At 53.8% G+C, this 15,349-nt stretch overlaps 3 protein-coding genes across 4 annotated transcripts; 1 reads left to right on the top strand and 2 right to left on the bottom strand.

Annotated features, from left to right (window-relative positions):
• The first annotated feature begins 3,261 nt into the window (after positions 1-3,261).
• Positions 3,262-5,920, top strand: psma1 (proteasome 20S subunit alpha 1). Its single transcript, XM_011607688.2, has 10 exons — positions 3,262-3,372; positions 4,230-4,274; positions 4,350-4,451; positions 4,519-4,622; positions 4,688-4,776; positions 4,844-4,914; positions 4,997-5,126; positions 5,243-5,322; positions 5,395-5,499; positions 5,674-5,920. The coding sequence occupies exons 1-10, from the start codon at positions 3,370-3,372 to the stop codon at positions 5,734-5,736; spliced, it is 792 nt and encodes a 263-aa protein (XP_011605990.1). The 5' UTR covers positions 3,262-3,369; the 3' UTR covers positions 5,737-5,920.
• ric3b (RIC3 acetylcholine receptor chaperone b) lies at positions 5,829-8,808 on the bottom strand. The gene is made up of 6 exons (XM_029842014.1): positions 8,563-8,808; positions 7,905-8,119; positions 7,760-7,838; positions 7,352-7,445; positions 6,597-7,063; positions 5,829-6,512 (listed from the first exon to the last, which is right to left on the bottom strand). The coding sequence occupies exons 1-6, from the start codon at positions 8,681-8,683 to the stop codon at positions 6,187-6,189; spliced, it is 1,302 nt and encodes a 433-aa protein (XP_029697874.1). The 5' UTR covers positions 8,684-8,808; the 3' UTR covers positions 5,829-6,186.
• A 1,198-nt stretch (positions 8,809-10,006) lies between these two features.
• On the bottom strand, positions 10,007-15,129 carry LOC101063653 (rhombotin-1-like). Of its 2 annotated transcripts, none has more exons than XR_003889617.1 (5): positions 14,831-15,129; positions 14,259-14,472; positions 12,089-12,214; positions 11,456-11,775; positions 10,007-10,649 (listed from the first exon to the last, which is right to left on the bottom strand). XR_003889617.1 is itself a non-coding variant. In XM_003967777.2 (5 exons), the coding sequence occupies exons 1-4, from the start codon at positions 14,850-14,852 to the stop codon at positions 11,670-11,672; spliced, it is 468 nt and encodes a 155-aa protein (XP_003967826.1). In that variant the 5' UTR covers positions 14,853-15,128; the 3' UTR covers positions 10,007-10,649; positions 11,667-11,669. The 2 variants fall into 2 exon arrangements, 1 of the variants encoding a protein (XP_003967826.1); XM_003967777.2 differs by having other exon boundaries at positions 11,667-11,775; positions 14,831-15,128.
• Between the last annotated feature and the right edge of the window lie 220 nt (positions 15,130-15,349).

The raw sequence follows: 15,349 nt of genomic DNA, 5'->3' as shown, positions 1-15,349 counted from the left end.
AAATGCTGAGCTCAGCACTGCTCAACAATCTCCATCACAAAGGAGGAGGCTGATGTAACGGCCGCCGCCACCGTGCTGGAGAGATGGTCAGCACAGCCCAACTGGTTCCCTCTCTCCTCCTCCTCCTCTCCTCCTCCTCTCCTCCTCCTCTCCTCTCTCCTCCTCCTCCTCTCCTCCTCTCCTCTCCTCTCCTCCTCTTCCTCCTCCTCCCTCCTCTCCTCTCCTCCTCCTCTCCTCTCTCCTCCTCCTCCTCCTCCTCCTCCTCTCTCTCCTCCTCTTCCTCCTCCTCCCCTCCTCTCCTCTCCTCCTCCTCCTTCTTCTCTCCCCTCTCCTCTCCTCCTCTCCTCCTCTTCCTCCTCCTCCTCCTCTCCTCTCCTCCTCCTCTCCTCCTCTTCCTCTTCCTCCCCTTCTTTCCTCCTCCTCCTCTCCTCCCCTCCCCTCCTCCCCTCCTCCTCTCCTCTCCTCCTCCCCTCCTCTCCTCCTCCCTCCACCTCCCTCCTCCCCTCCTCTCCTCCCCACCCCTCCTCCTCTCCTCTCCACCTCCCCTCCTCTCCTCCCCACCCCTCCTCCTCTCCTCTCCTCTCCACCTCCCCTCCCCTCCTCCCCTCCTCTCCTCCTCTCCTCTCCACCTCCCCTCCTCTCCTCCCCACCCCTCCTCCTCTCCTCTCCTCTCCACCTCCCTCCTCTCCTCCCCACCCCCCTCCTCCTCTCCCTCCACCTCCCACGCCTCGCCTCCCCACCCCTCCTCCTCTCCTCTCCTCCTCTCCACCTCCCCTCCCCTCCTCCCCTCCTCTCCTCCTCTCCTCCCCACCCCCTCCCCCCGCAGCCTCTCCAGCCCCACCCCGCCTCTCGCCTCCCACTCCCCACCCCTCACTCCTCTCCTCTCCTCTCCACCTCCTCCACGCCCCTCCTCCCCGCCTCTCCTCCTCTCCTACCCCACCCCTCCTCCTCCTCTCCTCCCCACCCCTCCTCACTCTCCTCTCCTCTCCACACCTCCCCTCCCCTCCTCCCTCCTCTCCATCCTCTCCTACGCCCACCCCTCCTCCGCGCCGTTCACCTCCCCTCCTCTCCTCCCACCCCTCCTCCTCGCCGCGCCACCACCTCCCCTCCTCTCCCTCCCCACACCCTCCTCCTTCATCACTCAATCCTCTTCCACCTCCCCTCCTCTCCTCCCCCAAAAACAACCCTCCTCCTCTCGCCGCTCCACCTTCCCCTCCTCTCCTCCCCACCCTCCTCTCCTCCTCTCCTCTCCACCCCTCCCCTCTCCCCTCCTCCCTCCTCCTCTCCTCTCCTCCCCCCTCCTCCTCTCCTCCCCACCTCCTCCTCTCCTCTCCTCTCCACCTCCCCTCCCCTCCTCCCCTCCTCTCCTCCTCTCCTCCCCACCCCTCCTCCTCTCCTCCCCACCCCTCCTCCTCTCCTCTCCTCTCCACCTCCCCTCCCCTCCTCCCCTCCTCTCCTCCTCTCCTCCCCACCCCTCCTCCTCCTCCTCCCCACCCCTCCTCCTCTCCTCCCCACCCCTCCTCCTCTCCTCTCCTCTCCACCTCCCCTCCCCTCCTCCCCTCCTCTCCTCCTCTCCTCCCCACCCCTCCTCCTCTCCTCCCCACCCCTCCTCCTCTCCTCTCCTCTCCACCTCCCCTCCCCTCCTCCCCTCCTCTCCTCCTCTCCTCCCCCACCCCCTCCCTCTCCTCTCCTCTCCACCTCCCCTCCTCCTCTCCTCCCCACCCCTCCTCCTCTCCTCTCCTCTCCACCTCCCCTCCCCTCCTCCCCTCCTCTCCTCCTCTCTCTTTCCACCTCCCCTCCTCTCCTCCCCACCCCTCCACCTCTCCTCTCCTCCTCTCCTCCTCTCCTCCTCTTCCTCTCCTCCTCTCCTCCTCCTCTCCTCCTCTTCCTCCCCTTCTTTCCTCCTCCTCCTCTCCTCCTCTCCTCCCCTCCCCTCTCCTCCTCCTCCTCTCCTCTCCACCTCCCCTCCCCTCCTCCCCACCCCTCCACCTCTCCTCTCCACCTCCCCTCCTCTCCTCCTCCTCCTCCTCCTCAGAGGGAGAATGAAGCTCTGAACTGATTTGAAAACAGTAAAATTCTTCATTTTATGCTGAATTGAGGATCAAACAGGAGAAAGATCATCAAGTGTTATTGATGATTATTTATTGATCAACCTCATCAGGCTGATCTGTTAAAACACTGGAGTCCAATACTGCCAAAAAAGAGAAATAAAACATTCTTTTCCATTTTTATGTACCTCTTGTACGTGTCTGTGTGACGTGTAATAAGATATAAACGGGGAAAAGTGCCAACGATCAATAAATACGATTAAAACCTGCATTGTTTTTTGGTTCATTTGTATCTTTTTAACTGAATCTATTAATTACGTTTTGTTGAGTATAAAACAGCTTTTTGAGCAACAGTCTGGGCTCCGTTGGGACCTCGGTGTCCCGGTTTAAAGGTCATGTGGAACTTTTCCAGGTTCCGGTCTCAGAATGGATGAGAACTATTGACTGAGCTGCTCTGTGGCACAGAAATAATAAATGTGAATTATTAAAATCGCTGACATTTACATTCTAAAGAGAGAGCAAACTTTCTGCTCTCTTAATTTTATGAACTTTTAATTTGGATCTCTAGATATGTATAACCTGTATCACCCAATGAAAGGAACTTTATAAATATCAAGGCAGTTTACACACACACATACACGCAAACACACGCACGCACGCACGCACGCACGCACACACGACAGAACCACCTGTCCTGCTCTTGTTCAGGCAATGAGTTAAAGTTATGTATATTTTTTAAACATTTCCATTAGTAACTGAGATGATAGGTATATATCAATAAAAACACACACACACAATTGGTTCTAAGAAGTTCACATTTTATCTGAAAGTGGATGTTTAATAATTAAATAATAATTGTCTTCTCGGTTCTAACAATTCACCGGAAGTTTCTTGATTCGTTGCTGCCACCCAGCGGTCCAACCGAAAACTGCACCTGATTTTTAAAATGACCATTTTAAAAGAAACGATCACTAACAATAAAATTGTTTTTTTAAATCCTATGAAATAAGTGTTTTTTCTTTACGTGAGTTCAGGAAAGCTTAACTTTTTGCTTACTTGTTTTTATGTTGAAAATGATAAAGGAAAAAAAATGTTCGAATACAATTTCAGCATTTGAACAAAGAGACCATAAATCTTTTAAGCAATCAATACAGTTAATGTATTCTCTTATACACCATAAATTAAACAAAAGACTGGGAAAAGCTCCAGTTAGCGGCCAGATAACTTTCACATCGGGGTTCGATTGAGTCGCCTGAGCGCTCAGGAAACTCAATCGAGTCCGAACTACAGGCGGAGGAGACGCGACACTTTACAGGCAGAGATGGTAAATACCCCTGAACTAGGAGTGAATTACGATAACCATTTTACAAAACACGTAACGGGTCCGTATTAATTATCCAGTGCAGTATGTTTAAACGTGGCCGTTTATTTGAATATTTTGAATAATTACCTGATTTCTTCACGCCAAGCTAACTGCAGCTAGCTAACGCCAGCTAACTTTGGCTGCCTGTGAGTAAGCAAAACCCCCTCGGATAAGCTAATGCTAGCTGCGTGGATGCCGGCTAAAGACGTGGATTCAAAGAAAGTGGACGGCTAATATGATACCCGATTAGGCAAATAATTGTAAAGCAGAAAATAAGTGAGATGGGGCTGATGATCACTTATTGAAGCTCCCTATGTTGAAGCTAAACGGCTGGAAAATGAATTAGCGTTGATGAAACTGTTACTTTCGCTTTAGCTTTGATTGTCGCACTTGAGTTCACTCACGTTACTTTACACGGCTGCTCCCTTTAGGTCAAAATAAAGTCCTGTAAGAGTGGAAAATCCTAGCGTTTTGTAGCAAGAATGTGTGGCAGGGTGCGGGTGTTAGTGGGTGGTGAAGCCGGGTGGCAGCGCCGCTTTGGCCGGAGGATCCTGCAGCTTTGGCCGGTGGATCCTGCAGCCCGAGTGGATCCTGCAGCCCGAGTGGATCCTGCAGCCTGTCTGTCTCTGCTCGAACACGATATTCATCAATTATTCACTCCTGTGTGTCATTTTAACCCGCGTCCAGAACAGTCGGACAGCCGTGTAGCGAACACTTAAGGGCGGATAATGCAGGGCCATGATGTGAGAAAAAGGCCTTTTTGTGAAGATTATTGTGACTCAAAAGGTGATTTTCATCCTGCTGTTTTTCATTCGTAGTTTCGTAACCAGTACGACAACGATGTGACCGTGTGGAGCCCGCAGGTGAGTCGCCTCTGTCTTAGTCAAACACTATTGGTGAGAAGGGAAACGCGATTCTGCCCATTTCTGCTGCTGTAGGGCCGCATTCATCAGATCGAATATGCCATGGAGGCAGTGAAACAAGGGTCTGCAACCGTGGGCCTCAAGTCCAAATCCCACGCGGTCCTGGTGGCACTAAAGGTAGGACTGGACCCCCGTTGCAGAACTCAAAGGTTCCAGGTCAAACTGCTGTGTTGTGCTCCTGCAGAGAGCCCAGTCGGAGCTGGCTGCTCACCAGAAGAAGATCCTGCACGTTGACAACCACATCGGCATCTCCATCGCCGGCCTGACCGCCGACGCCAGGCTGCTCTGGTGGGTCTCGGCTCTTTCGTTGGGGTTAAGGAGGTTCTGCCCGTCTGACCCCCCTCTCCCCACAGTAACTTCATGCGGCAGGAGTGCCTGGACTCCAGGTTCGTCTTCGACCGGCCCCTCCCTGCGTCCCGCCTGGTGTCCCTCATCGGCAGCAGTATCCTTCTGTGCCTCTCACGTGTGCTGTGAATGCTCCTGCAGCAGCATCCTTGACTCAACCGCAGAAACCCAAATCCCCACGCAGAGGTACGGCCGCCGGCCCTACGGCGTCGGGCTGCTCATCGCTGGATATGACGTAAGTGGGCGTTAATGTCGGCGCCGGTCGGGGGGGCGAGCGTTGCCGTGTGACTGTAGCCGCTGTGCTGGGGTGCTTGCAGGACATGGGCCCCCACATCTTCCAGACCTGCCCTTCAGCCAACCACTTCGACTGCAAGGCCATGTCCATCGGCGCACGCTCGCAGTCCGCGCGCACCTACCTGGAGCGGCTCATGGACAAGTTCGCCGACTGTGAGGGGAAATTCTTCCTTCTCGGGCCGGAGCCCTCAGGACGTCTGACTGGGGGTTCTGACGGGTGAGTCGCGTGCCGGACCTCCCCGGGGTCACACTTGCTTTGCTCTCCTCAGGTAACCTGAACGACCTGGTCCAACATGGCCTCCGCGCCCTGCGAGAGACGCTCCCCGCTGAGCAGGACCTCACCACCAAGGTGAGCCGCCATCCTCCCCCCCCTGCCGCCGTGGGAGCGCACCCACGGTCACTAACTTTGGGATCCTTTCAGAACGTTTCCATCGGCATCGTGGGAAAGGACATGGAGTTCACCATCTACGACGACGATGATGTCGCTCCCTTCCTGGAGGGGCTGGAGGAGAGGCCGCAGCGAAAGGTGCCGCTAATAACGCTAGCTAATAACGCTAATAACGCTAGATAATAATGCTAATAACGCTAGATAATAATGCTAATAACGCTAATAACGCTAGATAATAACGCCGTACAGACGTTAGACGCTCCGTCGCACGTGAACACGAGCGTGAGGTTCAAATGTGGTCTTCCTCCTCAGGTCGCTCAGCCCGCTGAGGAGCCCGTCGCTGGGCAACCGTCCGACGAGCCCATGGAGCACTGAGGCAGCCGCGTGGATGAACTTCCTGTCATTGGAGCAGGGGGCGGAGCCTATAGACAGGAAGTGGTTGTTGTCGTGTGCCACCTGTGCCACAGTTATTCCAGAATATTCTCCATAAACATCAGCCCGATGTTGCTTTTGTATGAGTGACGTTTCCCATTAAACAACAAATTAAAACGTGTTTTTGGAATTCCTGCAGCTGCTGTTCATTCGGGAGAATCTGAACATTTTATTCAAGTATTTATTCTGGTTTAAAAGTAGATTCACATCACTTTTGTGCCTCATCCTTTCACACCCAGCAGAATCAGGAAAACCTAAAAATGTCTTTGGAAGAGCTGTTGGTTCCGCTCGGTTCCTCGGGGTCGTCTGGGAGCTGAAACAGACGCCACCGATGTGAGCTCTGATTAAAGAGGCTGATATCAAAGTGCCACCGATCAAAGCTGCAGCAGGAAGTCAGTGCGCAGCTTTCTTCGCCCTCCTCTTGTTCCTGCGTCTGGCGGTGCCGGCCTGGTCCACCAGCCCCCGGAGGCTGCCCACCTCCTCCTCCATCACGGACGCCATGCTCAGCGAGAGCTGCAGCTCCTCCAGGACTCTGGCCAGCTCCTCCTCCGGGACTCCCGGGGGGTCTCCAGCGTCCGCCTCCTCTCGTTGGGACGCCTTATCCTCGCCGCTCTCTGTGTACGGAACCCCAGGCTCGGGCGCTCCAGTCTGGGTCCGCCCAGCCTGCGTCTCTCGGCGCTCCGACTGCTCCTGGTACAGTGGCGGATCCTCAGGATAATCTGGAGACAGTTCAGCACAAATGAAATGAGTGTGTGTGTGTGTGAGACCTGCTGAGCTGATGCTGCGTCCAGGTGTTTGCGAACCCTCCCAGCTCTTCTGCTCTGGAGCCGCCGCCTCCTCCACCAGGTGGCCCTCCTCCGCCAGGGGGCCCTTCTCCGCCAGGTGACCCTCCTCCGCCAGGGGGCCCTCCTCCACCAGGTGGCCCTCCTCCGCCAGGGAGCCTTCCTCCACCAGGTGGCCCTCCTCCGCCAGGTGGCCCTCCTCCGCCAGGGAGCCTTCCTCCACCAGGTGGCCCTCCTCCGCCAGGGAGCCTTCCTCCACCAGGTGGCCCTCCTCCGCCAGGGAGCCTTCCTCCACCAGGTGGCCCTCCTCCGCCAGGGAGCCTTCCTCCGCCAGGGGGCCCTCCTCCGCCAGGTGGCCCTCCTCCGCCAGGTGACCCTCCTCCGCCAGGGGGCCCTCCTCCACCAGGTGGCCCTCCTGCATCACCCGAGTGATCTCCGTCAGCTGCTGCAGGAGATTCGCCTCCTGATCCGCCGTCACTCCCTTCACCCTAAAATGGGCGGAAACACTCAACCTTTGATAGCGGACGCCACATAAATTCAAACACACCTGTGAGCAGTTCCCCTTTAAAATATATAAACTATTATTGCAGTCAAAGAGTGGTGCCCCCTAGAGGTACAAGGTGGTATTACAGGCCAGGAGAAACAACCCGTTTCAATATTTTGGAAAAATAAAATGATGGCATGAACCTACAAAGTGAAACAGTGTCTCCATCCCATAACTCCCATCAGTCAGAGGAGGGAGGGGGATGATGATGTTGCTGAATACCTTCACCCACCTGTCAGCACTGTGATGCGCATTGGAAACGATGTTCTCCATCACCAGCTCGGTTTCTCTCAGTTTCTCCTGCAGCTGAGCCAGCTCAAAGTCCGCTGTGGGGTGTGTATGTGTGGGGGAGGGGGGGACGGGGGTGTGGGTGTGTTGTGTAAGGAGGGGGGGAGGTGCAAGTGCATGAATGGACAAAAACGCACGGCAGCACTGTAATTAATCACGATGCATTATGGGAATCAATATGGCAGAAAATCACCTGCTCTAATCTAGCCCTCATTATGGTAATGCACATGGTGTGTGTGTGTGCGTGTGTGTGTGTGTGTGTGTGTGCGCGCGCGCGTGTGTGTGTGTGTGTGCGTGCGTGCGTGTGTGTGTGCGTGTGCGTTCGGAGGGCTAATGCTGTTAAAACACTCACTGATCTTCCTCTTCAGGTTTTCAGAGCGAACTGAAGCGAACCTGCTCACTGGCGGCTTGTTGTTCCCCTTAGATGTGATCTAAAGAGGACACAACACATTTTAAGGTACCAAATGAGGTCTCCTGCATCTCGAGGGTCTTTCTACCTTGAAGAGGATGTAGAGGATGTAGAGTAAAATGCCAAATCCGTAGACGGGGATGATCTGTCCCGCCAGGTTAGATTTACCCCCAGCTCCTGCCCCTGTTCCCGCCCCCTTGGCTCGGGCTATGGCCTCGGTGTTGTGAGCTCGAGAAAAGCCGGCGCTGGCGGCCCGATCCGGAGTCTTCTGACGGTTCATCATTGGAGGGAAATGACCCAAACCTTCAGAGGGGAGGACCATCCTGGTCAGATGTTGTGGTCTGGATAGTTTTATTGATGCTGAATTCTGTCTTTCACGTGTGTGATGGATATATATTAATGGCATTAATATGAAATAAATATCAACCCTGAAAGTTCCATCACAGTTAAAAGAAATATATGTACAGTACACTTTTATGAAAGACAAAACACTATCTATTTTTAAATTCTCATTTATATAACTATGTGGAGTTCTTTTTCAGAATTCTGGGTTTCTGGCGCCCTCTTCGGGTAGGAACATGTAATGCAGGCACGCGTGCAGGCACAAACAGAACCTTTTAAAACTGCCAAATCTCCCTTCGACCACAACATTCATCGTAGGAAAATAATGAGCAGTGATGTATAAATGTGCAGTGGATCGATCCGAGGACATTTTTATGGATTAAAAAGAAACCGTAGTGACGTACCGTCCGGCCGCTCGGCAGCATCCTTCCTCCCTCGCGATAAGAGCATTTTGGGGAGCAGCAGAGCGACGCACAGCACGAGACACGTGGCGAGGGTCACCTTTTGGAATGTTGACATCGCCATGGCGACAGAGTCAGGGTGATCACTCAGTTTCACCGTAATAAAATACAACAAAAGCAGGCTTTTCCCTGTCGTCTCGCCTCCATCGGTTCCTCCTCTTCATTGGTTGGAGGACCGGAAGTGGACCTGGCTGCAGTACACACTATTGTCCACTTGGTGTCGCTAAAAGACTTTAAATGGTTAACCGCCAGAGTTGGTCAAACAATATGCAAAAATATTTAATTATATTTTCGAAATATCATCCTGAAAATTCTACTTAAGGTAAATAAGTATTTATGGAATATTGCGTTTTTAATAAGTGGTCTGATTATGTACATAAAAACTAGATGTAAACATGTTTTGATATTGACGTATCCAAGGTAGTTTCCTGTGTCAACTGGACTGGGTTTCTTCTCTTTGAAGACGTTTCTCCTTCTATCCTGAAGGCTTCTTCAGTTCTGAACTCACTGGAGACAGAGCTTGAAACAGAGCCCCTGTGGCCCATTAGCATGCTAATGATCTGGTTGGTCACCTGAGTCGTTGGTCGGGTCGTTCACCTGGTTTCTGTTGAGGCGTCTCCCCTTTGTCTGCTGGATCACATGGTGCTGAGTCTCCAGGTCTCCTGGAAGGGTGTGAACGTTTGGTTTGTTGGTGGAAGGAGCAGAGGACTGCGTTGGGTGACAGGAAGTGCCTCAGGCCACCACCTCTGTTTAAGGATGGCTTTTCCAGTTTGACATGGATGGTTCCTTGACCCCCCTCTCAGACCAGCGGTCTCCTCGGGCCAGTACCCGTACTGGGCTGTCCTGGAAGGAGTGACCGTTCTCCTTTAGGTGTAGGTGGACTGCTGAGTCCTGAAGAGGTGGCGCGTCTGTGTTGTGCCGTTCTTCTGTGGAGAGGTTGTTGGGTTTCCCCAATGTCCAGTTCCTCACGTTCCTCCTGGTGCTGTACAGCATAAACAAGACTTGGTGTCTTCTCCTTCAGGTGGACCAGCTTCTGTCTGAGACTGTTGCTGGGTTTGAACTGAACCGGTGTGTCGTGTCCTCCTAAACTTCTCAGAGCCCCCAGACGGTCAGGGGATTAGGGTTAGAGGGTAACTATTGGTGTATGTCACCAATCTGTGTTTAAGTTCAACGATTGGTGAATGTTCACCTTTAATTATCAGTTTTTCCCATCAAAATGAAAAATGTTTCTCTTCATTTCGTGCAGAGAAAACTCTGGTTACAGGGTGGAAAACTGGTAAAAGCAGCTTTTAAGAGTCGCAGCACGATGTGAGACCTAAAAACAGCAGAAATAAGAGGCTTCGCTCAAAGTTCAGCTGAAGCTCAGTGATCACACCCAGCTCACCATGACGGTAGAAAAGCAGGACTTTATTAGAGATGGGTGAGGCTGGTTAATGACAAGCTGTAGACTGGTAACATGGGTAACTAAAGGTCCTCCAGAGCAGCGTCCAGGCTGAGGGGGCAGTTGATCCCTCCTGGTCACCTGATCAGGACCTCCTGGTCACCTGATCAGGACGTCAAGTCCACCTTAAATCTGAATACCAATAAACGATCCAAGTCTGAGAGCTTCTGACTGAAATAAATATAAACAGGCTTTTTAAGCGTTTGGCAGATTTGCTTCCAATTAAAACTTGCCTGTGTTGAATAACGAGCACTCGCAGGAATTGAGCTAAATCTTAATGAGTCCAGGAAAAAAGCAGCTTTAGAAGCAAACCTGCGGCGGTTTGAGGAAAGGCGCTCGGCTCGAGTCCCAACGAGGGAAATGAGTTTGTGTTCAGCAGCCGGGCAGAATTCCTGATTACGCTGCTCGGGAGCGGCGAGCGCCTCGCTGGTTCCTCTCCATCCGTCACGTTTGCCCAGTTTGGAATGGTGGTTTGGACCGAGAGGAAGTGACGACGTTCAGAGCTCAAAGTGTCCCTCCGCTTCCCGACGGCGGCGCTCGGCTGCTCCTCGCCGCTCCGCCAGAGTCCAGTGGGAAACAGGCCGTTGACCTGCAGACAGACAAACGGACGCGTGGACGTCAGCACAGCCGCGTCCAGGGAGGGTTCTGATGGAGGAGATGTTTCCGCCAGGATCAACCCGACTATCATCCCCCATGAAGCCAGCAGAGCCAGAAATGAGCTTCAGTGAAGGTTAAAACTCTTCTGGAGAGAATGATCATTGTTATTATCAACCCTGGAAACGGAGACGCAGCGAAGCTCCTCTGCTCTGTTCCATCCTCACACACGTGAAGAAACAACCTCAGACTGTCAGATCTGAAGCCTCTCATGGTTCCTGCTGCACTCGCCTTCAAACTCTCCCCATTTGCTCTTTTAAGCTTTTTTGTGGAATTTATACTCTTGCCAACATGGGGGGGGGGGATAACCCAAACCCTTCTCCCAAATGAACTGACAGTTTTACATGTCGTCCGTGCCGGAACGAGCCGGAACGAGCCGGAAATGTTTGAAATAGAGCTCTGGCTGCTGCAAACATGGATTATTAATCAGATGGTGACATTTGGGTTTATGTTAAATCTATTTTTTAAAATAAGCAAATGTCACAGCAGTTTCCATTAGCAACAAAAGCAAATAAACATTTATCATCTCAAACATCACAACCTTCATTTTAATGTGTTTTTCCCTCAACAGCTGGGAGTGATAGAGGATAATTAGCTTAGCTTAAACCCTGTGTAGCCAGGCAGCACCAGCCTGCCTCCTCTAAAGCTGGCTAACGCTAACGCTAACTTTAACGCTAACGCTAACCCTGCTGGACTGTAGCGCTGCAGCCGCCGTCAGTCTAAAGAACAAGGCAAACGCACCTTTGATGCCCCGCCCATCTGGCTGGCAGCCATCTGTGGAGTTGGTGTTTAACGGTTCCCTAAGTTCCCTAAACTGGGCCCATGCTCGTGCCAGTGGGCTCGGGTTGGAGGATTTTGCACAGGGTCACGTTTAGGACAGGTCTGAGCGTGCGTTGAGGCAGCGGGAGGGCGCAGCTGTCTGGGCTGTAGCTCAGCGCCGTCCCCGTCTCACCTCTTACTGCGGCGGCCTCTCGCCGCTGCCGCTAAGGTGGCCTCCTTCGTAGTCCAGCTGGCACAGGATCATGTTGTTCTTGAGGAAAAACTTGTCTCCCACACAAAATCTGCGGAGACACGTGAAAACACGGAGCTGAGTCTGGGTTCCTGCCTCAACCCCAGTGAAGCAGCAGGTCCCACAGGAGCATTTCAGGCATATTTTCAGCGTTCAGCCACAGTTTCAACCACATCCGCCGCTCATCATCAGGAAATGAATCTTTCATGATTGCGGGGCTGTGCAGGTCTACCACTGCGTTGAGGCTACGTTCCTCCACCTTCTGCATGGCTAATATGCTCACCAGATCACCTCCTCATTAGGTCAGGTTGAATTTGATCTCTGCGGCTAATTGCTAAGATAGCTAATCGCTAACCCAATCTTACCTGTGGCGACAGAGCTGACAGGCGAAGCAGTCGAGGTGGTAGACGTTGTCTCTGGCTCTCATCACCATCTCAAAGGCCGGGATCATCTTGCTGCAGGCCGCACAGTTCCCCGTCACCCCGAAGAGTCTGCAGAGAGGGCGACACGCAGAGCTCAGACGCCTCGTTGCAGGTATTTGGTCATAAAGGGAGAATTTCAATTTGGAAGCAAGGCTGCACTTGAGAGAACGTTCATTAAAAGGCCGCCTGAGGGGAGAATAAATGTCTGAGGACGCATTTCAACGAGATCCCAGCGATCACGGTGAGGTCGAGCAGCCCGGAGGAGAATTCCTCAGATGTTCGGGATCCCAAAGGCCAGAAGGTCCGAACAGGTAACGGTGAGGAGCGAGCATCAGGACAGGAGGCCGTGCTGGGACGAGAGCCTCTGATCCACCTCAGGACCCGGGGAGAGAAACGGGAGCGGGCCCGGAGCGGATCCCCGGAGCGGATCCCCGGAGCGGCGAGCCCACGTACCATGTTGTTCCCTGAGCCGCTGCAGACGGCGCCCCCTCCCAAAGGGAGGTTTGGAAAGACGAGATCCGCGGGAGCGCCGAGCGTGTTTCCCAGAGCCGCAACAGGGAAAAACGTCGGCCAATGAGCGAGCAACGCTGGAACAAAGAGCGCTAATTAGCTGAACGTTCTGATCTAACGAGCCCGAGTCCTGAACGGGCACCTGGTGGGTTTTTCATTCTCCTTAACGAGGCTGCAAAGCTCAATGCTAATTCTCTACTAATGGTCCAATTAAAAGAAATCACATGGTTTTAATCCGGCTCTTCAAAGGCTCTCGGCCTGAACCGGGAATGATGAGGAAAACAGGAGGCAATCTCGCCAATTTAACTGTCAAAAGGGCTTTTGGTCTCTTAAGTGCAGCGCGGCTAATGAGAGACTTAGCTCCAACCAAATCCAGCTGGTCCGTGCATGAGACTGACACGAGTTCAGAACGAGGCCGAGGAATCAGGAGTTCTCCTGCTGACCCAGCAGACCCGCTTGTTCCCGAGGGGAGGCGCCCTCCTGACCCGCGTCCGTCTGCACGGGACCGGTCCGTCCTGCAGACGTCAGGTCATGAGGAGGCTCCTCGGAGGGGGTTCAGGGTGGGGGGACATCCCTCCTCACCTGGTCCAGAGGGCTCCGCGCCCTCGTACAGGTGTGATCGGATCCAGAGGCGACCCCAGATTAGAACCCGTCCTTACCGGGTTTTTAAAGATCAAAACTATCCAAACTTTCTGCACCTGTTGCAGCTGGTTCCCGTTGGTGTCCAAAGCTTCAGGAAACACCTCCGAGGAACAGCTGTAACTCTGTGGACATCCCATAATATCACACAAAAGAACTGGCTACGTGGGAGGCTAACAGGGGATGCTAACAGGGTGCTTCAGCACGCACGAGCACATGGACGCCTCTTCTTCCCGGACTCTTCTTCCCGGACTCTTCTTCCCGGACTCTTCTTCTTCCCGGACTCTTCTTCCTGGACTCTTCTTCCCGGAGTCTTCTTCCCGGACTCTTCTTCCTGGACTCTTCTTCCCGGAGTCTTCTTCCCGGACTCTTCTTCTTCCCGGACTCTTCTTCCCGGACTCTTCTTCCTGGACTCTTCTTCCCGGACTCTTCTTCCCGGACTCTTCTTCTTCCCGGACTCTTCTTCTCCGGACTCTTCTTCCCGGACTCTTCTTCCTGGACTCTTCTTCCCGGACTCTTCTTCTTCCCGGACTCTTCTTCCCGGACTCTTCTTCCCGACTCTTCCGCTCTTCCTCGCCTCAGGCAGCGTTGGATCGTCATCGTGTCCTCACATTTTGGGGCTGCGACTTCTGACCCAAACGTCTGTGAAGTTTAAGATTTGCCAGCGTTTCCGTCTGACTCAACAGGTGGAAAGAAGCTGAAGCTGCTGTTCTGCACGTCCACACCTGTGCACGTGAGCGTCCACGCCTGTGCACGTGAGCGTCCACACCTGTGCACGCTCACGTGCACATTCTCCCTCTCTGGTTCCTGCGGCTCATCAAGAGGCTCTAAATCCACTTTGACACATCTGTTGCCTCCATCATCGGGCCGCTGCCCTTAACACGATCCCGGAGGATCCGCCGGCCCGTCCAACCCGGCTAATTTAACCCTTCACCCCCCCGACCCGCGGAGCGGTTCTGGTTACCTCAGGTAGTCCCTGCGGCACAGGATGAGGTTGGCCCGGGTGTAGAGGGTGGAGCCCACCCGGCCCAGGCAGCAGTCGCAGCAGGCACACTTCAGACAGTCCTCGTGCCAGTACCGGTCCAAGGCCTGCAGCATGAAGCGGTCCCGGATCTTCCCGTTGCAGCCGGCGCAGCCCCGCGGCTTCTCCCTGGACTGGAGGGACACCAGAGACACACCTGGGGGGGCAGGACATTACAGGTGTGACCCAGCTGGATCCGCCTCCAACACCCAACACCCAACGCTCGACGCCGTGTTATCAGCTTAAACATCGTCTGTGTACGTTTCCTGACCTGTTAACCCGTTAGTTAACCCGTTAGTTAACCGTTAGTTTAACTAACCATCAGGTTGGTGAGTGTTGGAACCGACCCACATCAAAGCCGTTTCAGCACTCTTGCTCTCTTTGATGTTTCACGTGGAACAAATAAATAAAGGACTTTAGCTTTCAAGGTTTCCTGTAAAGTTGACAGAGATCGGACACGCGCCGATGTCGTTGCAGACGCGCGCGCACACGCACACACGCACATCTGTACTCACTCTCCTCCGTGTCCAGCACCATCCTCCCGCAAACACTCAGGCTGCAGGAATTCTGCGGTTCTTCTTGGGATCAGCAGGAATCTTCGCTGTTGGTGACGCTCAAACTTCGAGGAGGAGAAACGCGGACGCACGCTCCGCGTCTCGTGCCTGGGGTGTCCGCGTGAGCCGGTGTCCCCCCGCTCAGCTCACCAGGTCCTTCTTCTTCTCTTATCTGCGCTGATGTCACAGCCGAAGCATCCGCGCGTCTGCACAGGCTCACGAGCTGTCCTCGAACGAGGCTCCGCGCGGAGCTCCCTCCCTCCCTCTCTCCACCCCCCCCCCTCTCTCCTCCCTCTCTCCCTCTCTCTCTCTCTACCCACTCTCCCTCTCTCCATCTTTCTCTCCCTCCCATCTCTCTCGCCCCCTCCCCCACGCCGCGTGCTAATTATATAAAGTCATTATGCTCAGATCTGATAGGACCCGCCCCCTCCCTCCCCGAATCAATTATTCAATAGAGCCTCGCGCAGCAGGACGGCGCGC

Source organism: Takifugu rubripes, chromosome 9 (genome assembly GCF_901000725.2).
Source record: "Takifugu rubripes chromosome 9, fTakRub1.2, whole genome shotgun sequence".
Lineage (NCBI taxonomy): Eukaryota > Metazoa > Chordata > Actinopteri > Tetraodontiformes > Tetraodontidae > Takifugu > Takifugu rubripes.
Note: the sequence above shows the minus strand (reverse complement) of the source record. Positions and strands in the feature narration are given on the sequence as shown.